The sequence below is a fragment of the Spermophilus citellus genome, assembly GCF_964194105.1.
Source record: "Spermophilus citellus genome assembly, chromosome: 17".
Lineage (NCBI taxonomy): Eukaryota > Metazoa > Chordata > Mammalia > Rodentia > Sciuridae > Spermophilus > Spermophilus citellus.
Genome location: NC_138199.1, coordinates 37,794,039 through 37,817,059, shown reverse-complemented (window position 1 = coordinate 37,817,059; position 23,021 = coordinate 37,794,039). Strand labels below are relative to the sequence as shown.

At 43.1% G+C, this 23,021-nt stretch overlaps 4 protein-coding genes across 4 annotated transcripts; all 4 read left to right on the top strand.

The window, feature by feature from the left end:
• Nucleotides 1-3,441: 3,441 nt before the first annotated feature.
• LOC308636676 (C-C motif chemokine 3-like) lies at nucleotides 3,442-4,767 on the top strand (the record flags this gene model as incomplete). The annotated part of the gene is made up of 3 exons (XM_081272298.1): nucleotides 3,442-3,570; nucleotides 4,226-4,340; nucleotides 4,677-4,767. The coding sequence occupies exons 1-3, from the start codon at nucleotides 3,495-3,497 to the stop codon at nucleotides 4,765-4,767; spliced, it is 282 nt and encodes a 93-aa protein (XP_081128424.1). The 5' UTR covers nucleotides 3,442-3,494.
• Nucleotides 4,768-8,445: 3,678 nt separating this feature from the next.
• Nucleotides 8,446-10,073, top strand: LOC308636673 (C-C motif chemokine 3-like). Its single transcript, XM_081272295.1, has 3 exons — nucleotides 8,446-8,575; nucleotides 9,254-9,368; nucleotides 9,705-10,073. The coding sequence occupies exons 1-3, from the start codon at nucleotides 8,500-8,502 to the stop codon at nucleotides 9,793-9,795; spliced, it is 282 nt and encodes a 93-aa protein (XP_081128421.1). The 5' UTR covers nucleotides 8,446-8,499; the 3' UTR covers nucleotides 9,796-10,073.
• Nucleotides 10,074-13,435: 3,362 nt separating this feature from the next.
• Nucleotides 13,436-15,156, top strand: LOC308636675 (C-C motif chemokine 3-like 1). The gene is made up of 3 exons (XM_081272297.1): nucleotides 13,436-13,561; nucleotides 14,244-14,358; nucleotides 14,699-15,156. The coding sequence occupies exons 1-3, from the start codon at nucleotides 13,486-13,488 to the stop codon at nucleotides 14,787-14,789; spliced, it is 282 nt and encodes a 93-aa protein (XP_081128423.1). The 5' UTR covers nucleotides 13,436-13,485; the 3' UTR covers nucleotides 14,790-15,156.
• Nucleotides 15,157-20,847: 5,691 nt separating this feature from the next.
• On the top strand, nucleotides 20,848-22,511 carry LOC308636678 (C-C motif chemokine 3-like; the record flags this gene model as incomplete). Its single annotated transcript, XM_081272300.1, has 3 exons — nucleotides 20,848-20,920; nucleotides 21,578-21,692; nucleotides 22,033-22,511. 3 exons carry the CDS (start codon nucleotides 20,848-20,850, stop codon nucleotides 22,121-22,123), a joined length of 279 nt encoding a protein of 92 aa, XP_081128426.1. The 3' UTR covers nucleotides 22,124-22,511.
• Nucleotides 22,512-23,021: the final 510 nt, after the last annotated feature.

Sequence of the window (23,021 nt, the reverse complement as noted above, 5' to 3'; positions counted from 1 at the left end):
TCCCAGAACAAATTCTTTGCCACTCATGCCCTCCAGCTTTGCTCACACTGGTGACAGTCGAGTGGCTGTCATCAGCTTATTCTAGGCAGACATGGTATCAAAGCCAACAAACTGACAGATATGTAGTGGGTCCTTTTGCACTGACCGACACATAGAAGCTCCTTGGGCTCTGAGCTGTGTCCAGCCTGGTGAAATAATAAAGATGCACTTTAAAAAAGAAAACTGGCATGGAGTTTGCTTTTGTTTGTCCATAAAAATCAGAATCACTGGTTAAGAGGAATAAGGGCAAATAATAGGAAGGTGTGACATGGAGGGACTTGAGGGAGAAGAAGAGAGCTACTGTAATTACTCCACTCTACACCAGAGGTGTAGTTCTGGAATATTCCAAGCTACAAAAATTTTATGATTCTTAATATACCTGCTCTAGGAAAATTCCCTTCTTGAATGGATACCATAAGCAAAAACAACCTAATGGTTTTAGCACCATAATGAAAGTACAAATAACCAGTATGGCAGCAGACTTCATGGACCAGCCATGCCTTTAGTTAGTAGAAGAGTCAGGCATCAGAGGGCTCACTCCCTGGATGGAAAAAGGCCCTGATCATGGGGGAGGTACGGGTTTATATAGGTTACACACTGGGAGATGACTTAACCGTTGAAGACTTTATCAGAACATATCAGTTGGACATTCAGGAAACAGGTGTGAGAATTTGAAATTTGTATTTACTAAGGCAAAAATGGAGGGTCCAGAGTTCAGCATTCAGCACTTACCTCTTTCCTTCCAGGATCTATTGTACTGTCACAGGGAAAAGATCTATTTGGGGAAGGATCAATGTTTTGGATTCTTCCCAGAGAATTTCATTTTAGGCTTGGGGGATATCTCCTTCCCAGGGATTGTCTTGTCACTGGGAAAGGATGTATTGGGAAAGGATCAATGACATCAATGTGATGGCTTCCTCCTCCCTCCCTCCTGTCAGGCCACACTGTTTTGAGAGTTGTCATTTCTATATCCTTCAGATACCATTAGGCAGAGTATTCTGTAGTGATTGCTTATGATAAATAAACTTTGTTTATAAGAAATTGCTAATGTTTTTGAGGCTTACTCAAATCTATGTGCTTTTTATATATATCATCTATTCAATCCTACTAATGCAATAATATAGCTTACGTAGTACTATTAATGTTCCATTTCACAGAAAAGTAAATATCGGCTTGAGAAGGGTAAAGCAACTTTTCCAAGATCACACTGCATGTAGATGGCACAACTGAGTTCCCAAACTAGACCTTCATTTAACTACATACTGTGAGCTATTAAATCCTGGCCAAGTGATTTCCCCAGGTGTGATCTACCTATACTCAAATCCCAAGCAACAGTTCAGAAGCCACTCCCACCAGAATGCTCTGGATGGAATCTGAGAACTGATGTTTTCATCAAGTTTACCAGGAGTGCTGCATGCAGGTTAGTGCCTAAGAACACTGACTTAGGTAACAGGATTCAGCACTCCTTGCCAAATGTGGTGTATACCTGTATGGGGTTATAGGTATACCATACATTATTTCTCTAAAACCCATACTCCACAAAATAAATGGCTAACGTTGGTGGAGGAGAGGTGGAAATCAGGCTCTATGTGGAGCAAAACTATGTTTATACGTTTGCTAAGAAAGGTAAGTTATTTAACAGGTGGTACTTGGGTTGCAGTGATAAGTACAAGAAATATACACTGAGCTAGGGTCCTTTCTTCAGAAGAAGGGGACATTCAAAAGATGTGTAGAAATAAAACCTGTATTAATTTTTATGAGCCACAATTATTTCATCTTCCAAATAATCTGATTTTTGTATCTAAAATTGTTTAGAAGCCTGGCATGGTGGCACACACCTGTAATTGCAGCGTCTTAGGAAGCTGAGGCAGGAGGATCACAAGTTCAAAGCCAGACTCAGCAATGGCAAGGCACTAAGCAACTCAGTGAGACCCTGTCTCTAAATAGGGCTGGCGATGTGGCTCAGTAACACAGTGCCCCTGAGTTCAATCCCTGGTATAAAAAAAAATTGTGTAGAATCATAGTAATCAAACACTTTGAGGTTTATTTAAACACTATACTTAGCAAATACTAAACCATACATACTAGGGTTGGGGATGCAGCTCTGAGGTAGAGCTCTTGCCTAGCATGACTGAGGCCTTGGAGTCAATCCCAAGTACTACAAAGAGACAAACCAACAAACAAAAAAACAAACAAAAACTGCTGTTTGAACTGATTCCATTTTCAGGAATCTATTTTATAGAAAAACTGCCAAAGAATAGGAATATGTAGACATAAGGATTTTTTTTTTTTTTTACCGTATGGCTACTTAAAAAAAAAAAAAAAAAACATCAGTAGGGGATTAAAGAAAAAGGGAATTAAGATCCTATCCCATGGAATATTCTGCTGCGAATTCTTCACACACCTCTGTCTATGGAATCTGTCCATCATATTAAGTGTAAAAGGTGTACTCATTTACATCTACTGTATGCATATACACCCTATGTATATGATACAGAACTATACGTTATTTATGTTTTTAATCCTAAAAATTCTTACATATATAGACATATGTATATATATCTATATATATATATATATATATATATATATATATATATATGTTATATAGATAAATATTCAAAAAGATGGACAGCAAATAGTTAACACTAGTTGCTAGAGGAACATTACAAATGAAGCCGGGTCTTTTTTGTTTGATGATACCTCCATATCTGGCTTGTTTCTGTAGAACTCTTTCCTAGAAACACTTTTTCTTGGTTAGTGGGCATAAATATTTTTAGGCTTCTGAAATATTAACACCCACACCTAAAGGAACTTCATAATTCACAACTAGAGTTTGTGACAGAGTCCCCTAGTCATTCTATGACTGTTCGATAAATGGACAAATGAAACGTGACATCACACTTTCCATTACTCTAGCCGGGGATTCCTTAATTCAGGTCCAGGATTTGGGGGTGGGGGTGTTGCTGCCATCCACATGCCAACCCCACGTGGTTACAGGGACTGAGAAAGCACTGAGTTTCAGTTCTGTAGAAAGGAACGGCACTGGAGAGGTCATCCATAAAGAAGTTCTTATGAGTAAGGACCAGCTAATAGCAGCTTTGAGCAGAAACAGACCCGTCTCCTCTCTCTCACAGGGAAACCATTTCCCCCCAAAAAAACAGAGCAAGTCATGAGTCTAGAGCTGAGACCTACAGCTCAGAGATGCTATTCTTAGATATCCTGAGTTCCTGTGGTCACCAAGGACCCCAAGTTTGGTAACATCATGACAACATTGCTATGCTTAAAAATTTCCCCATGCACCCCCAGATTCCACTTCCCCATCCTCCAGGGCTGCCTATAAAGAGAAGGGCAGATGGCTTCAGACGCCAGAAGGACACAGGCAGCAGGGAGGACCCAGGCCCTTCTTGGATCTGCTCATACTTGAGACCACACTCCATCATCCACTGAACATCATGCAAGTCTCCACGGCTGCTCTTGCTGTCCTCCTCTGCACCATGGCTCTCTGCGACCAGGTCTTCTCTGCACCACGTGAGTCCACCCTATTGTGGCGAATGTCCCCACTCTCTGGCACTGGGGAGACCACATCAATCTCTTTTGTGGTCTCCAGAACCCAGGAGAAAAGAGAAAACTTCTTAAAGGGCTACAAAGCACCTTGAGCTTTCTCTTAAGAACTTTTCACCTTTACAAGGGATCTTAGCTCTCCTAGTCCCCAGTCCTGAGAGTCAGGGTTGGGGCAGGGAAAAATAGAGCCCTAAACCACTGAGTTTGCAAGAGGCAGAATCCAGACCTGGTGACTTCCTTCCCAGTGATGTGGTCGATTCCCAGCTCACTCCAGGCCTCCCAGGAGCTCTGCCCACTGGATCTTGAGATAGATGTCCAGACCTCTCTTTTTGCTGAGGTGTGACATCTTGAACCAAACAGAACTCCCTGAAGGAAGAGAGGAAAACAGTCTGCTTGGTTTTCTGAGTCACACAGACAAAGAAGAGTCAGGAAGCAAGGAGAACAGAGACAGTAGGAAGACAGAGACATGAGGTTTCTAGGCAGAAATGCCCAAATGCCTTCCCGAGGCCTGGTCTCCAGTCCCCACCCTGCCAGGGCTCTTCCTCAGCCTCTGAGGATGTGACAGCTGGTGGCCCTTCCTAATGGATGATGACCTGGACTCATTCTGTCCCTTTCTCCACAGTTGGTGCGGACACCCCGACGGCCTGCTGCTTCTCCTACGTGGCCCGGCAGATTCAACGCAAATTCATACAGGACTATTTTGAGACCAGCAGCCAGTGCTCCCAGCCAGGTGTCATGTAAGTGCCACTTCCCCTGCCCACCCTTGAGGACAGCCCCACACGGACAGAGACAGGCCAGGAGAGCAACCCTAGACAGGCCACTAATATAGGATTCAGCTCTTAAATGTGACCTGATTGGTCGTGAAGGTGGGACCCCCAACTCAGAGAGGAGGGACAAGAAGAAGGAGGTGGCAAGGTACCCTGAGACACTCTTGAGTTGGTGGAGAGTCTCTTTAGAGTAACAGGCAGAGCCTCTCTGAGCTGCCCAGGGCAGGGGGTGGGATGGAGGGACCACCGTGGGCCCAGATCCCCTGTAGGATTCCTCAGTGTTTGATCCTCTGCTTCTCCCCACAGCTTCCTAACCAAGAGAGGCCGGGAGGTGTGTGCCGACCCTAATGAGAACTGGGTCCAGGAATACATCACTGACCTGGAGCTGAATGCCTGAGTGGCCTGGAGGCAGCAAGGAACCCAGTGACCTCCGTGGGCCCTGTGGGGAGCAGGGGCCTGAGTCTTGGAAGCATCCCTGTGACTCCATAGCTACCTCTCCTGTGGCTGGTTGTTGCTGTACAGCCTCACTCTGAACTTAGATTTTTATTTATTTATATTATTTAATTTTTATAATTTATTTTTATTTTCATTTCATTTTGTAACTGTTCCAAAATATCCCAGAACAAATTCTTTGCCACTCATCCCCTCCAGCTTTGCTCACACTGGTGACACTCGAGTGGCTGTCATCAGCTTGTTCTAGGCAGACATGGTATCAAGCCACCAAACTGACAGATATGGAGTGGGTCCTTTTGCACTGACAGACACATAGCGGCTCCTTGGGCTCTGAGCTGTGTCCAGCCTGCTGAAATAATAAAGATGCACTTTTTATAAGAAAACTGGCATGGAGTTTGCTTTTGTTTTTCCAGAAAATCAGAATCAATGGTTAGGAGGAATAAAGGCAAATAATAGGAAGGTATGACATGGAGGGACTTAGGGGAGAAGAATAGAGCTACTGCAATTACTCCACTCTACACCGGAGGTGCAGTTCTGGAATATTCCAAGCTACAAACATTTTATGATTCTTAATGTACCTGGTCTAGGAAAATTCCCTTCTTGAATGGATACCATAAGCAAAATCAGCCAAAATGGTTTTTAGCACCATAGTGAAAGTACAAATAACCTGTATGGCAGCAGACTTCATGGACCAGCTATGCCTTTAGTGAGTAGAAGAGTCAGGCATCAGAGGGCTCACTCCCTGGATGGAAAAAGGCCCTGATCATGGGGGAGGTACGGGTTTATATAGGTTACACACTGGGAGATGACTTAACCGTTGAAGACTTTATCAGAACATATCAGTTGGACATTCAGGAAACAGGTGTGAGAATTTGAAATTTGTATTTACTGGGCAAGGATGGAGGGTCCAGAGTTCCGCATTCAGACTTACCTCTTTCCCTCCAGGATCTATTGTACTGTCACAGGGAAAAGATCTATTTGGGGAAGGATCAATGTTTTGGATTCTTCCCAGAAACTTTCATTTTTGGCTTGGGGGATATCTCCTTCCCAGGGATTGTCTTGTTACTGGGTGACGTTTGCTTCCTTCCCAGGGATTGTCTTGTCACTGGGAAAGGATGTATTGGGAAAGGATCAATGACATCAATGTGATGGCTTCCTCCTCCCTCCCTCCTGTCAGGCCACACTGTTTTGAGGGTTGTCATTTCCATATCCTTCAGATACCATTAGGCAGAGTATTCTTTAGTGATTGCTTATGATAAATAAACTTTGTTAATAAGAAATTGCTAATGTTTTTGAGGCTTACTCAAATCTATGTGCTTTTTATATATATATCATCCATTGAATCCTACTAATGCAATAATATAGCTTATGTAGTTCTATTAACATCCCATTTGACAGAAAAATAAATCTGGGCTTGAGAAGGGTAAGCAACTTGTCCAAGATCACACTGCATGTAGATGGCACAACTGAGTTCCCAAACTAGACCTTCATTTAACTACATACTGTGTGCTATTAAACACTGGCCAAGTGATTTCCCCAGGTGTGATCTACCTATACTCAAATCCCAAGCAACAGTTCAGAAGCCACTCCCACCAGAATGCTCTGGATGGAACCTGAGAACTGATGTTTTCATCAAGTTTACCAGGAGTGCTGCATGCAGGTTAGTGGCTGAGAACACTGACTTAGGTAACAGGATTCAGCACTCCTTGCCAAATGTGGTGTATACCTGTATGGGGTTAAAGGTATACCATACATTATTTCTCTAAAACCCATACTCCACAAAATAAATGGCTAACGTTGGTGGGGGAGAGGTGGAAATCAGGCTCTATGTGGAGCAAAACTATGTTTATACGTTTGCTATGAAAGATAAGTTATTTAACAGGTGGATTACTTGGGTTACAGTGATAAGTACAAGAAATATACACTGAGCTAGGGTCCTTTCTTCAGAAGAAGGGGACATTCAAAATATGTGTAGATATCAAACATGTATTAATTTTTATGAGCCACAATTATTTTATCTTCCAAATAATCTGATTTTTGTATCTAAAATTGTTTAGAAGCCTGGCATGGTGGCACACACCTGTAATTGCAGCGTCTTAGGAAGCTGAGGCAGGAGGATCACAAGTTCAAAGCCAGACTCAGCAATGGCAAGGCACTAAGCAACTCAGTGAGACCCTGTCTCTAAATAGGGCTGGCGATGTGGCTCAGTAACACAGTGCCCCTGAGTTCAATCCCTGGTATAAAAAAAAATTGTGTAGAATCATAGTAATCAAACACTTTGAGGTTTATTTAAACACTATACTTAGCAAATACTAAACCATACATACTAGGGTTGGGGATGCAGCTCTGAGGTAGAGCTCTTGCCTAGCATGACTGAGGCCCTGGAGTCAATCCCAAGTACTACAAAGAGACAAACCAACAAACAAACAAAAAAAAACAAACCAAAATTGCTGTCTGACCTGATTCCATTTTCAGGAATCTACTTTATAGAAAAACTGTCAAAGAATAGGAATATGTAGACACAAGGAATTTTTTTTTTTTTTTTTTTACTGTATGGCTAGTTAAAAAAAAAAAAAGGAAAACATCAGTAGGGGATTAAAGAAAAAGGGAATTAAGATCCTATCCCATGGAATATTCTGCTGCAAATTCTTCACACACCTCTGTGTATGCAATGTGTCCATCATATTAAGTGTAAAAGGTGTACCCATTTACATCTACTGTATGCATATACAGTCTATGTATATGATACAGAACTATACGTTATTTATGTTTTTAATCCTAAAAATTCTTATGTATATATATATATAGATATAGATAGATAGATAGATAGATAGATAGATATTCAAAAAGATGGACATCAAATAGTTAACACTAGTTGCTAGAGGAAAATTACAAATGATGCTGGGTCTTTTTGTTTGATGATACCTCCATATCTGGCTTGTTTGTGTAGAACTCTTTCCTAGAAACACTTTTTCTTGGTTAGTGGGTATAAATATTTTAAGCTTCTGACATATTAACACCCACACCTAAAGGAACTTCATAATTCACAACTAGAGTTTGTGACAGAGTCCTCTAGTCATTCTATGACTGTTCGATAAATGGACAAATGAAACGTGACATCACACTTTCCATTCCTCTAGCCTGGGATTCCTTAATTCAGGTCCAGGATTTGGCGGGTGGGGTGTTGCTGCCATCCACATGTCAACCTCACGTGGTTACAGGGACTGAGAAAGCACTGAGTTTCAGTTCTGTAGAAAGGAACGGCACTGGAGAGGTCGTCCATAAATAAGTACTTATGAGAAGGGACCAGCTAATAGCAGCTTTGATCAGAAACACACCCGTCTCCTGTCTCTCACAGGGAAACCATTTCCCCCCCAAAAAACAGAGCAAGTCATGAGCCTAGAGCTGAGACCTACAGCTCAGAGATGCTATTCTTAGATATCCTGAGTTCCTGTGGTCACCAAGGACCCCAAGTTGTGTAACATCATGACAACATTGCTATGCTTAAAAATTTCCCCATGCACCCCCAGATTCCACTTCCCCATCCTCCAGGGCTGCCTATAAAGAGAAGGGCAGATGGCTTCAGACGCCAGAAGGACACAGGCAGCAGGGAGGACCCAGGCCCTTCTTGGATCTGCTCATACTTGAGACCACACTCCATCATCCACTGAACATCATGCAGGTCTCCACGGCTGCTCTTGCTGTCCTCCTCTGCACCATGGCTCTCTGCGACCAGGTCTTCTCTGCACCACGTGAGTTCACCCTATTGTGGCGGGTGTCCCCACTCTCTGGCACTGGGGAGACCACATCAATCTCTTTTGTGGTCTCCAGAACCCAGGAGAAAAAAGAAACTTCTTAAAGGGCTACAAAGCACCTTGAGCTTTCTCTTAAGGACTTTTCACCTTTACAAGGGATCTTAGCTCTCCTAGTCCCCAGTCCTGAAAGTCAGGGTTGGGACAGGGGTTCCTTCTTTCTATAGATAGGTGGCGGAAATGGAGCCCTAAACCACTGAGTTTCAAAGGCAGAATCCAGACCTGGTGACTTCCTTCCCAGTGATGTGGTCGATTCCCAGCTCACTCCAGGCCTCCCAGGAGCTCTGCCCACTGGATCTTGAGATAGATGTCCAGACCTCTCTTTTTGCTGAGGTGTGACATCTTGAACCAAACAGAACTCCCTGAAGGAAGAGAGGAAAACAGTCTGCTTGGTTTTCTGAGTCACACAGACAAAGAAGAGTCAGGAAGCAAGGAGAACAGAGACAGTAGGAAGACAGAGACATGAGGTTTCTAGGCAGAAATGCCCAAATGCCTTCCCGAGGCCTGGTCTCCAGTCCCCACCCTGCCAGGGCTCTTCCTCAGCCTCTGAGGATGTGACAGCTGGTGGCCCTTCCTAATGGATGATGACCTGGACTCATTCTGTCCCTTTCTCCACAGTTGGTGCGGACACCCCGACGGCCTGCTGCTTCTCCTACGTGGCCCGGCAGATTCAACGCAAATTCATACAGGACTATTTTGAGACCAGCAGCCAGTGCTCCCAGCCAGGTGTCATGTAAGTGCCACTTCCCCTGCCCACCCTTGAGGACAGCCCCACACGGACAGAGACAGGCCAGGAGAGCAACCCTAGACAGGCCACTAATATAGGATTCAGCTCTTAAATGTGACCTGATTGGTCGTGAAGGTGGGACCCCCAACTCAGAGAGGAGGGACAAGAAGAAGGAGGTGGCAAGGTACCCTGAGACACTCTTGAGTTGGTGGAGAGTCTCTTTAGAGTAACAGGCAGAGCCTCTCTGAGCTGCCCAGGGCAGGGGGTGGGATGGAGGGACCACCGTGGGCCCAGATCCCCTGTAGGATTCCTCAGTGTTTGATCCTCTGCTTCTCCCCACAGCTTCCTAACCAAGAGAGGCCGGGAGGTGTGTGCCGACCCCAATGAGAACTGGGTCCAGGAATACATCACTGACCTGGAGCTGAATGCCTGAGTGGCCTGGAGGCAGCAAGGAACCCAGTGACCTCCGTGGGCCCTGTGGGGAGCAGGGGCCTGAGTCTTGGAAGCATCCCTGTGACTCCATAGCTACCTCTCCTGTGGCTGGTTGTTGCTGTACAGCCTCACTCTGAACTTAGATTTTATTTATTTATATTATTTAATTTTTATAATTTATTTTTATTTTCATTTCATTTTGTAACTGTTCAAAAAAATCCCAGAACAAATTCTTTGCCACTCATGCCCTCCAGCTTTGCTCACACTGGTGACAGTCGAGTGGCTGTCATCAGCTTATTCTAGGCAGACATGGTATCAAAGCCAACAAACTGACAGATATGTAGTGGGTCCTTTTGCACTGACCGACACATAGAAGCTCCTTGGGCTCTGAGCTGTGTCCAGCCTGGTGAAATAATAAAGATGCACTTTAAAAAAGAAAACTGGCATGGAGTTTGCTTTTGTTTGTCCATAAAAATCAGAATCACTGGTTAAGAGGAATAAGGGCAAATAATAGGAAGGTGTGACATGGAGGGACTTGAGGGAGAAGAAGAGAGCTACTGTAATTACTCCACTCTACACCAGAGGTGTAGTTCTGGAATATTCCAAGCTACAAAAATTTTATGATTCTTAATATACCTGCTCTAGGAAAATTCCCTTCTTGAATGGATACCATAAGCAAAAACAACCTAATGGTTTTAGCACCATAATGAAAGTACAAATAACCAGTATGGCAGCAGACTTCATGGACCAGCCATGCCTTTAGTTAGTAGAAGAGTCAGGCATCAGAGGGCTCACTCCCTGGATGGAAAAAGGCCCTGATCATGGGGGAGGTACGGGTTTATATAGGTTACACACTGGGAGATGACTTAACCGTTGAAGACTTTATCAGAACATATCAGTTGGACATTCAGGAAACAGGTGTGAGAATTTGAAATTTGTATTTACTAAGGCAAAAATGGAGGGTCCAGAGTTCAGCATTCAGCACTTACCTCTTTCCTTCCAGGATCTATTGTTCTGTCACAGGGAAAAGATCTATTTGGGGAAGGATCAATGTTTTGGATTCTTCCCAGAGACTTTCATTTTAGGCTTGGGGGATATCTCCTTCCCAGGGATTGTCTTGTCACTGGGAAAGGATGTATTGGGAAAGGATCAATGACATCAATGTGATGGCTTCCTCCTCCCTCCCTCCTGTCAGGCCACACTGTTTTGAGAGTTGTCATTTCTATATCCTTCAGATACCATTAGGCAGAGTATTCTGTAGTGATTGCTTATGATAAATAAACTTTGTTTATAAGAAATTGCTAATGTTTTTGAGGCTTACTCAAATCTATGTGCTTTTTATATATATCATCTATTCAATTCTACTAATGCAATAATATAGCTTATGTAGTACTATTAATGTTCCATTTCACAGAAAAGTAAATATCGGCTTGAGAAGGGTAAAGCAACTTTTCCAAGATCACACTGCATGTAGATGGCACAACTGAGTTCCCAAACTAGACCTTCATTTAACTACATACTGTGAGCTATTAAACCCTGGCCAAGTGATTTCCCCAGGTGTGATCTACCTATACTCAAATCCCAAGCAACAGTTCAGAAGCCACTCCCACCAGAATGCTCTGGATGGAATCTGAGAACTGATGTTTTCATCAAGTTTACCAGGAGTGCTGCATGCAGGTTAGTGCCTAAGAACACTGACTTAGGTAACAGGATTCAGCACTCCTTGCCAAATGTGGTGTATACCTGTATGGGGTTATAGGTATACCATACATTATTTCTCTAAAACCCATACTCCACAAAATAAATGGCTAACGTTGGTGGAGGAGAGGTGGAAATCAGGCTCTATGTGGAGCAAAACTATGTTTATACGTTTGCTAAGAAAGGTAAGTTATTTAACAGGTGGTACTTGGGTTGCAGTGATAAGTACAAGAAATATACACTGAGCTAGGGTCCTTTCTTCAGAAGAAGGGGACATTCAAAAGATGTGTAGAAATCAAACCTGTATTAATTTTTATGAGCCACAATTATTTCATCTTCCAAATAATCTGATTTTTGTATCTAAAATTGTTTAGAAGCCTGGCATGGTGGCACACACCTGTAATTGCAACGTCTTAGGAAGCTGAGACAGGAGGATCACAAGTTCAAAGCCAGACTCAGCAATGGCAAGGCACTAAGCAACTCAGTGAGACCCTGTCTCTAAATAGGGCTGGCGATGTGGCTCAGTAACACAGTGCCCCTGAGTTCAAACCCTGGTATAAAAAAAAATTGTGTAGAATCATAGTAATCAAACACTTTGAGGTTTATTTAAACACTATACTTAGCAAATACTAAACCATACATACTAGGGTTGGGGATGCAGCTCTGAGGTAGAGCTCTTGCCTAGCATGACTGAGGCCTTGGAGTCAATCCCAAGTACTACAAAGAGACAAACCAACAAACAAAAAAACAAACAAAAACTGCTGTTTGAACTGATTCCATTTTCAGGAATCTATTTTATAGAAAAACTGCCAAAGAATAGGAATATGTAGACATAAGGATTTTTTTTTTTTTTTACCGTATGGCTACTTAAAAAAAAAAAAAAAAAACTTCAGTAGGGGATTAAAGAAAAAGGGAATTAAGATCCTATCCCATGGAATATTCTGCTGCGAATTCTGCACACACCTCTGTCTATGCAATGTGTCCATCATATTAAGTGTAAAAGGTGTACTCATTTACATCTACTGTATGCATATACACCCTATGTATATGATACAGAACTATACGTTATTTATGTTTTTAATCCTAAAAATTCTTACATATATAGATATATGTATATATATCTATATATATATATATATATATGTTATATAGATAAATATTCAAAAAGATGGACAGCAAATAGTTAACACTAGTTGCTAGAGGAACATTACAAATGAAGCCGGGTCTTTTTTGTTTGATGATACCTCCATATCTGGCTTGTTTCTGTAGAACTCTTTCCTAGAAACACTTTTTCTTGGTTAGTGGGCATAAATATTTTTAGGCTTCTGAAATATTGACACCCACACCTAAAGGAACTTCATAATTCACAACTAGAGTTTGTGACAGAGTCCCCTAGTCATTCTATGACTGTTCGATAAATGGACAAATGAAACGTGACATCACACTTTCCATTACTCTAGCCGGGGATTCCTTAATTCAGGTCCAGGATTTGGGGGTGGGGGTGTTGCTGCCATCCACATGCCAACCCCACGTGGTTACAGGGACTGAGAAAGCACTGAGTTTCAGTTCTGTAGAAAGGAACGGCACTGGAGAGGTCATCCATAAAGAAGTTCTTATGAGTAAGGACCAGCTAATAGCAGCTTTGAGCAGAAACAGACCCGTCTCCTCTCTCTCACAGGGAAACCATTTCCCCCCAAAAAAACAGAGCAAGTCATGAGTCTAGAGCTGAGACCTACAGCTCAGAGATGCTATTCTTAGATATCCTGAGTTCCTGTGGTCACCAAGGACCCCAAGTTTGGTAACATCATAACATTGCTATGCTTAAAAATTTCCCCATGCACCCCCAGATTCCACTTCCCCATCCTCCAGGGCTGCCTATAAAGAGAAGGGCAGATGGCTTCAGACGCCAGAAGGACACAGGCAGCAGGGAGGACCCAGGCCCTTCTTGGATCTACTCATACTTGAGACCACACTCCATCATCCACTGAACATCATGCAGGTCTCCACGGCTGCTCTTGCTGTCCTCCTCTGCACCATGGCTCTCTGCGACCAGGTCTTCTCTGCACCACGTGAGTCCACCCTATTGTGGCGAATGTCCCCACTCTCTGGCCCTGGGGAGACCACATCAATCTCTTCTTGTGGTCTCCAGAACCCAGGAGAAAAGAGAAAACTTCTTAAAGGGCTACAAAGCACCTTGAGCTTTCTCTTAAGAACTTTTCACCTTTACAAGGGATCTTAGCTCTCCTAGTCCCCAGTCCTGAAAGTCAGGGTTGGGACAGGGGTTCCTTCTTTCTATAGATAGGTGGCGGAAATGGAGCCCTAAACCAATGAGTTTGCAAGAGGCAGAATCCAGACCTGGTGACTTCCTTCCCAGTGATGTGGTCGATTCCCAGCTCACTCCAGGCCTCCCAGGAGCTCTGCCCACTGGATCTTGAGATAGATGTCCAGACCTCTCTTTTTGCTGAGGTGTGACATCTTGAACCAAACAGAACTCCCTGAAGGAAGAGAGGAAAACAGTCTGCTTGGTTTTCTGAGTCACACAGACAAAGAAGAGTCAGGAAGCAAGGAGAACAGAGACAGTAGGAAGACAGAGACATGAGGTTTCTAGGCAGAAATGCCCAAATGCCTTCCCGAGGCCTGGTCTCCAGTCCCCACCCTGCCAGGGCTCTTCCTCAGCCTCTGAGGATGTGACAGCTGGTGGCCCTTCCTAATGGATGATGACCTGGACTCATTCTGTCACTTTCTCCACAGTTGATGCGGACTCCCCGACGGCCTGCTGCTTCTCCTACGTGGCCCGGCAGATTCAACGCAAATTCATACAGGACTATTTAGAGACCAGCAGCCAGTGCTCCCAGCCAGGTGTCATGTAAGTGCCACTTCCCCTGCCCACCCTTGAGGACAGCCCCACACGGACAGAGACAGGCCAGGAGAGCAACCCTAGACAGGCCACTAATATAGGATTCAGCTCTTAAATGTGACCTGACTTGGTCGTGAAGGTGGGACCCCCAACTCAGAGAGGAGGGACAAGAAGAAGGAGGTGGCAGGGTACCCTGAGACACGCTTGAGTTGGTGGGAGAGACTCTCTGGAGTAATAGAGGCAGAGCCTCTCTGAGCTGCCCAGGGCACCGGGTGAGATGGAGGGACCACCGTGGGCCCAGATCCCCTGTAGGATTCCTCAGTGTTTGATCCTCTGCTTCTCCCCACAGCTTCCTAACCAAGAGAGGCCGGCAGGTGTGTGCTGACCCCAGTGAGAACTGGGTCCAGGAATACATCACTGACCTGGAGCTGAATGCCTGAGTGGCCTGGAGGCAGCAAGGAACCCAATGACCTCCGTGGGCCCTGTGGGGAGCAGGGGCCTGAGTCTTGGAAGCATCCCTGTGACTCCATAGCTACCTCTCCTGTGGCTGGTTGTTGCTATATTATTTAATTTTTATAATTTATTTTTATTTTCATTTCATTTTGTAACTGTTCCAAAAGATCCCATACAAATTCTTTGCCACTCATGCCTTCCAGCTTTGCTCACACTGTTTGGTGACAATCCAGTGGCTGTCATGGGCTTGTTCTAGGCAGACATGGTATCAAAGCCACCAAACTGACAGATATGGAGTGGGTTCTTTTGCACTGACTGACACATAGCGGCTCCTTGGGCTCTGAGCTGTGTCCAGCCTGGTGAAATAATAAAGATGCACTTTTTAAAAGAAAACTGGCATGGAGTTTGCTTTTGTTTGTCAAGAAAATCAGAATCACTGGTTAAGAGGAATAAGGGCAAATAATAGGAAGGTGTGACATGGAGGGACTTGGGGGAGAAGAACAAGGCTACTGCAGTTACTCTACACGGGAGGTGCAGTTCTGGAATATTCCAAGCTACAAACATTTTATGATTCTTAATGTACCTGCTCTAGGAAAATTCCCTTCTTGAATGGATACCATAAGCAAAATCAGCCAAAATGATTTTTAGCACCATAGTGAAAGTACAAATAACCTGTATGGGAGCCGACTTCATGGACCAGCTATGCCTTTTAGTTAGTAGAAGAGTCAGGCATCAGAGGGCTCACTCTCTGGATGGAAAATGGCCCTGATCATGGGGGAGATATAGGTTTATTTTTTTTATTTAATTTAATTTTTTAAATACACAACAGTGGAATGCATTATAAATCTTATTACACATATAGAGCACAATTTTCATATCATTGTATATAAAGTATGTTCTCACCTATTCATGTCTTTATACATGTACTTTGGGGTTTTTTACATACAATTTTTATTTCACATATATACCAAAATTTTTCATATCTGTATATTAAATTATGTTGACACCCAATTCATGTCTTCATACATGTACTTTGTATAATGATGTCCTTCACATTCCACCATCCTTGCTAATCCCCTGCCCCCTCCTTCCCCTCCCTTACCTCTTCCCTATCTAGAATTCGTCTATTCCTCCCATGTTTCCCCTCCCTACCCAACGATGGGTCAGCCTCCTCTAATCAGAGAAAATATTCGGAATTTTTTTTGGGGGGGGATTGGCTTACTTCACTTAGCATTATCTTCTCGGACCCCATCCATTTACCTGAAAATGCCATGATTTTATTCTCTTTTGGTGCTGAGTAAAATTCCATTGTGTATATATACCACATTTTTTAATCCATTCATCCACTGAAGGGCAATAGGTTGGCTTCACAGTTTAGCTATTGTGAATTGGGCTGCTCTAAACATTGATGTGGCTGTGTTCCTATAGTATGCTGTTTTTAAGTCCTTTGGGTATAGTTCAAGGAGAGGGATAGCAGGATCAGATGGTGGTTCCATTCCCAGATTTCCAAGGAATCTTCATACTGCATATTGGCTGCACCAATTTGCAGTCCCACCAGCAGTGTATGAGTGTGCCTTTTCCCCCACATCCTGGCCAACACTTATTGTTGTTTGTCTTCATAATAGCTGCAATTCTGACTGCAGTGAGATGCTATCTTAGAGGAGTTTTGATTTGCATTTCTCTGATTGCTAGAGATGATGAGTATTCTTTCATATATTTGTTGAGTGATTGTATATCCTCTTCTGAGAAATGTCTGTTCAGGTCCTTGGCCCATTTGTTGATTGGGTTATTTGTTTTTTTTTTGGTGCTTAGCTTTTTGAGTTCTTTATATACCCTAGTGATTAGTGTTCTATCAGATGTGTGAGGGATAAAGATTTACTCCCAGGATGTAGGCTCCCTGTTCACCTCACAGATTGTTTCTTTTGCTGAGCAGAAACTTTTTAGTTTGATTCCATCCCATTTATTGATTCTTGGTTTTAATTCTTGCCCTATAGGAGTCTTATTAAGGAAGTTGGGGCCTAATCCCACATGATGGAGATTAGGGCCTATTTTTTCTTCTATTAGACACAGAGTTTCTGGTTTAATTTCTATGTCCTTGATCCATTTTGAGTTAAGTTTTGTGCATGGTGAGAGATAGGGGTTTAATTTCATTTTGTTGCATATGGATTTCCAGTTTTCCTAGCACCATTTGTTGAAGACGCTATCTTTTCTCCAGTGCATGTTTTTGGCACCTTTGTCTAATATAAGATAATTGTGATTTTGTGGGTTAGTCTCTGTGACCTCTATCCTGTACCATTGGTCTACAGTCTATTTTGGTGCCAATACATGCTTTTTTGTTACTATTGCTCTATACTGTAGTTTAAAGTCCTGTATAGTGGTGCCACCTGCTTCACTCTTCCCGATAAGGATTGCTTTAGCTATTTTGGTTCTCTAATTTTTCTAGATGAATTTAATGATTGCTTTTTCTATTTCTATAAGGAATGCCACTGGGATTTTTATCAGAATTGCATTAAATCTGTATAGTGCTTTTGGTAGTATGGTCATTTTGATAAATATTAATTCTGCCTATCCAAGAACAAGGTAGATCTTTCCATCTTCTAAGGTCTTCTTTGATTTCTCTCTTTAGGGTCCTGTAGTGTTCATTGTATAGATCTTTCACCTCTTTTGTTGATTCCCAAGTATCTTTTTTTTTTTTTGAGGATATTGTGAATGGGGTAGTTTTCTTCATTTCCTTCTCAGAGGCTTTGTCACTGATACACAGAAATGCCTTTGATTTAGTGTGTTGATTTTATATCCTGCTAGTTTGCTGAATCATTTACTAGTTCTAGAAGTTTTCTGGTGAAGGTTTTTGGGTCTTCTAGGTACAGAATCATATCGTCAGCAAATAGAGCTAATTAAGGTTCTTTATTTTCCCTATACATATCCCTTTGATTTCTTTCCTCTGTCTAATTGCTCTGGCCAGTGTTTCAAGAACTAGGTTGAATAGAAGTGGTAAAAGAGGGCATCCCTGTCTTGTTTCAGTTTTTAGAGGGAATGCCTTTGATTTTTCTCCTTTTAGAATGATGTTGGCCTGAGGCTTAGCATAGATAGCCTTTACGATGTTGAGATATGTTCCTGTTATCCCTAGTTTTTCTAATGTTTTGAACATAAAGGGGTGCTGTTTTTTGTCAAATGCTTTTTCTGCATCTATTGAGATGATCATATGATTCTTATCTTTAAGTCAAGTTATAGGTTTATATAGGTTACACACTGGGAGATGACTTAACCATTGAAGATTTATCAGAACATATCAGTCTGGACATTCAGGAAACATGTTGTGAGAATTTGAAATTCGTATTTACTGGGCAAGGATGGAGGGTCCAGAGTTCAGCATTCAGCACTTATCTCTTTCCCTTAAGGATCTATTGTACTGTCCCAGGGAAAAGATCTATCTGGGGAAGGATCAATGTTTTGGATTCTTCCCAGAGACTGTCATTTTAGGCTTGGGGGAAATCTCCTTCCCAGGGATTGTCTTGTCACTTGGAAGGATGTATTCGGAAAGGATCAATGTCATCAATGTGGTGGCTTCCTCCTCCCTCCCTCCTGTCAGGCCACCCTGTTTTGAGGGTTGTCATTTCCATATCCTTCAGATACCATTAGACAGAGTATTCTGTAGTGATTACTTATGATAAATAAAGCTGTGTTTAAAAGATACTGCTAACATTTTTGAGGCTTATTCAAATCTATGTGCTTCTTATATATCATCCATTGAATCCTACTAATGCAATAATATAGCTTACATAGTACTATTAACATCCCATTTGACAGAAAAGTAAATCTCGGCTTGAGAAGGGTAAGCAACTTGTCCAAGATCACACTGCATGTAGATGGCACAACTGAGTTCCCAAACTAGACCTTCATTTAACTACATACTGTGTGCTATTAAACACTGGCCAAGTGATTTCCCCAGGTGTGATCTACCTATACTCAAATCCCAAGCAACAGTTCAGAAGCCACTCCCACCAGAATGCTCTGGATGGAACCTGAGAACTGATGTTTACATCAAGTTTACCAGGAGTGCTGCATGCAGGTTAGTGCCTAAGAACACTGACTTAGGTAGCAGGATTCAGCACTCCTTCCAAATGTGGTGTATATCTGCATGGGGTAATAGGTGTATCATATATTATTTCTCTAAACCCCATACTCCACAACATAAATGGCTGATGTTGGTGGGGAGTGGGTGTGGAAATCAGGCTCTATGTGGAGCAGAACTCTGTTTATAGGTTTGCTATGAAAGGTAAGTTATTTAACAGGTGGTACTTGGGTTGCAGTTATAAGTACAAGAAATATACACTGAGCTAGGGTCCTTTCTTCAGAAGAAGAGGACATTCAAAAGATGTGTAGAAATCAAACCTGTATTACTTTTTATGAGCCACAATTAGTTCATCTTCCAAATAATCTGATTTTTGTATCTAAAATTGTTTAGAAGCCAGGCATGGTGGCGCATGCCAGTAATTTCAGCGTCTTAGGAAGCTGAGGCAGGAGGATCACAAGTTCAAAATCAGACTCAGCAATGGCAAGGCACTAAGGAATTCAGTGAGACACTGTCTCTAAATAAAATACAAAATAGGGATGGGGATATGGCTTAGTGACATAGTGCCCCTGAACTCAATCCCTGGTACAAAAAAAATTGTGTAGAATCATAGTAATCAAACACTTTGAGGTTTATTTAAACACTACTACTTAGCAAATACTAAACCACACATACTAGGGTTGGGGATGCAGCTCTATAGTAGAGCTCTTGCCTAACATGACTGAGGCCTTGGAGTCAATCCCCAGTACTACAAAGAAACAAACCAACAAACAAAAATAAACAAACAAAAAAAAAAACTGCTGTTTGACCTGATTCCATTATCAGGAATCTATTTTACAGAAACACTACCAAAGAATAGGAATATATAGACACAAGTATTTTTTTTTACACTATGGCTCGTTTAAAAAAAACACATCAGTGGGGGATAAAAAAAAAGGGAATTAAGATGTCCATCCATGGAATATTCTGCTGCGAATTCTGCACACACCTCTGTCTATGCAGTGTGCCCATCCTATTAAGTGTAAAAGGTGTACCCACTTACATCTACTGTATGCATATATACTCTATGTATATGATACAGATCTATACATGTTATTTTTGTTTTTAATCCTAAAAATTCTTATATACATATATATTTATATAGGTAAATATTCAAAAAGATGGACATCAAATAGTTAACTGTAGTTGCTAGAGGAAAATTACAAATGATGCTGGGTCTTTTTTGTTTGATGATACCTCCATATCTGGCTTGTTTCTGTAGAACTCTTTCCTAGAAACACTTTTCCTAGGTTAGTGGGTATAAATATTTTTAGGCTTATAACATATTGACACCCACACCTAAAGGAACTTCATAATTCACAATAGAGTTTGTGACAGAGTCCCCTAGTCATTCTTTGTTCAGTAAATGGACAAATGAATACTTTCCATTCCTCTAGCCTGGGATTCCTTAATTCAGTACCAGGATTTGGAGGGTGTGGTGTTGCTGCCATCTACCTGTCAACCCCACGTTGGTTACAGAGACTGAGAAAGCACTGAGTTTCAGTTCTGTAGAAAGGAATGGCACTGGAGAAGTCATCCATAAATAAGTTCTTATGAGAAGGGACCAGCTAATAGCATCTTTGAGCAGAAACAAACTCGACTCCTCTCTCACACAGGGAAACCATTCCCCCACAAAAAAACAGGGCAAGTCATGAGTCTAGAGCTGAGACCTACAGCTCAGAGATGCTATTCTTAGATATCCTGAGTTCCTGTGGTCACCAAGGACCCCAAGTTGTGTAACATCATGACAACATTGCTATGCTTAAAATTTTCCCCATGCACCCCCAGATTCCACTTCCCCATCCTCCAGGGCTGCCTATAAAGAGAAGGGCAGATGGCTTCAGATGCCAGAAGAACACAAGCAGCAGGGAAGACCCGGGCCCTTCTTGGATCTGCTGATACTTGAGACCACACTCCATCATCCACTGAACATCATGCAGGTCTCCACGGCTGCTCTTGCTGTCCTCTGCACCATGGCTCTCTGCGACCAGGTCTTCTCTGCACCATGTGAGTCCACCCTATTGTGGCGAATGTCCCCACTCTCTGGCCCTGGGGAGACCACATCAATCTCTTCTTGTGGTCTCCAGAACCCAGGAGAAAAGAGAAAACTTCTTAAAGGGCTACAAAGCACCTTGAGCTTTCTCTTAAGGACTTTTCACCTTTACAAGGGATCTTAGCTCTCCTAGTCCCCAGTCCTGAGAGTCAGGGTTGGGGCAGGGAAAAATAGAGCCCTAAACCACTGAGTTTGCAAGAGGCAGAATCCAGACCTGGTGACTTCCTTCCCAGTGATGTGGTTGATTCCCCAGCTCACTCCAGGCCTCCCAGGAGCTCTGCCCACTGGATCTTGAGATAGATGTCCAGACCTCTCTTTTTGCTGAGGTGTGACATCTTGAACCAAACAGAACTCCCTGAAGGAAGAGAGGAAAACAGTCTGCTTGGTTTTCTGAGTCACACAGACAAAGAAGAGTCAGGAAGCAAGGAGAACAGAGACAGTAGGAAGACAGAGACATGAGGTTTCTAGGCAGAAATGCCCAAATGCCTTCCCGAGGCCTGGTCTCCAGTCCCCACCCTGCCAGGGCTCTTCCTCAGCCTCTGAGGATGTGACAGCTGGTGGCCTTTCCTAATGGATGATGACCTGGACTCATTCTGTCCCTTTCTCCACAGTTGGTGCGGACACCCCAACAGCCTGCTGCTTCTCCTACGTGGCCCGGCAGATTCAACGCAAATTCATACAGGACTATTTTGAGACCAGCAGCCAGTGCTCCCAGCCAGGTGTCATGTAAGTGCCACTTCCCCTGCCCACCCTTGAGGACAGCCCCACACGGACAGAGACAGGCCAGGAGAGCAACCCTAGACAGGCCATGTATATAGGATTCAGCTCTTAAATGTGACCTGACTTGGTCGGGAAGGTGGGACCCCCAACTCAGAGAGGAGGGACAAGAAGAAGGAGGTGGCAGGGTACCCTGAGACACGCTTGAGTTGGTGGGAGAGACTCTCTGGAGTAATAGAGGCAGAGCCTCTCTGAGCTGCCCAGGGCACCGGGTGAGATGGAGGGACCACCGTGGGCCCAGATCCCCTGTAGGATTCCTCAGTGTTTGATCCTCTGCTTCTCCCCACAGCTTCCTAACCAAGAAAGGCCGGGAGGTGTGTGCCGACCCCAATGAGAACTGGGTCCAGGAATACGTCACTGACCTGGAGCTGAATGCCTGAGTGGCCTGGAGGCAGCAAGGAACCCAATGACCTCCATGGGCCCTGTGGGGAGCAGGGGCCTGAGTCTTGGAAGCATCCCTGTGACTCCATAGCTACCTCTCCTGTGGCTGGTTGTTGCTGTACAGCCTCACTCTGAACTTAGATTTTATTTATTGATATTATTTAATTTTTATAATTTATTTTTATTTTCATTTCATTTTGTAACTGTTCCAAAATATCCCAGAACAAATTCTTTGCCACTCATGCCCTCCAGCTTTGCTCACACTGTTTGGTGACAATTGAGTGGCTATCATCAGCTTGTTCTAGGCAGACATGGTATCAAGCCACCAAACTGACAGATATGGAGTGGGTCCTTTTGCACTGACAGACACATAGCGGCTCCTTGGGCTCTGAGCTGTGTCCAGCCTGGTGAAATAATAAAGATGCACTTTTTATAAGAAAACTGGTATGGAGTTTGCTTTTGTTTGTCCAGAAAATCAGAATCACTGGTTAAGAGGAATAAAGGCAAATAATAGGAAGGTGTGACATGGAGGGACTTGAGGGAGAAGAACAGGGCTACTGCAGTTACTCTACACCAGAGGTACAGTTCTGGAATATTCCAAGCTACAAACATTTTATGATTCTTAATGAATGCTCTAGGAAAATTCCTTTCTTGAATGGATACCATAAGCAAAATCAACTAAAATGACTTTTAGCACCAAAGTGAAAGTAAAAATAACCGGTATGGCAGCAGATTTCATGGACCAGCTATGCCTTTAGTTAGTAGAAGAGTCAGGCATCAGAGGGCTCACGCTCTGGATGGAAAAAGGCCCTGATCATGGGGGAGGTACGGGTTTATATAGGTTACACACTGGGAGATGACTTAACCATTGAAGACTTTATCAGAACATATCAGTTG

Excerpts from the sequence above, each read along its gene's own strand:
- LOC308636673 (XM_081272295.1), top strand. The coding sequence starts at position 8,500 with ATGCAGGTCTCCACGGCTGCTCTTGCTGTCCTCCTCTGCACCATGGCT. Across the intron at positions 8,576-9,253 it reads CCAGGTCTTCTCTGCACCAC|TTGGTGCGGACACCCCGACG; the intron begins GTGAGTTCACCC and ends CTTTCTCCACAG. Across the intron at positions 9,369-9,704 it reads TGCTCCCAGCCAGGTGTCAT|CTTCCTAACCAAGAGAGGCC; the intron begins GTAAGTGCCACT and ends TTCTCCCCACAG.
- LOC308636675 (XM_081272297.1), top strand. The coding sequence starts at position 13,486 with ATGCAGGTCTCCACGGCTGCTCTTGCTGTCCTCCTCTGCACCATGGCT. Across the intron at positions 13,562-14,243 it reads CCAGGTCTTCTCTGCACCAC|TTGATGCGGACTCCCCGACG; the intron begins GTGAGTCCACCC and ends CTTTCTCCACAG. Across the intron at positions 14,359-14,698 it reads TGCTCCCAGCCAGGTGTCAT|CTTCCTAACCAAGAGAGGCC; the intron begins GTAAGTGCCACT and ends TTCTCCCCACAG.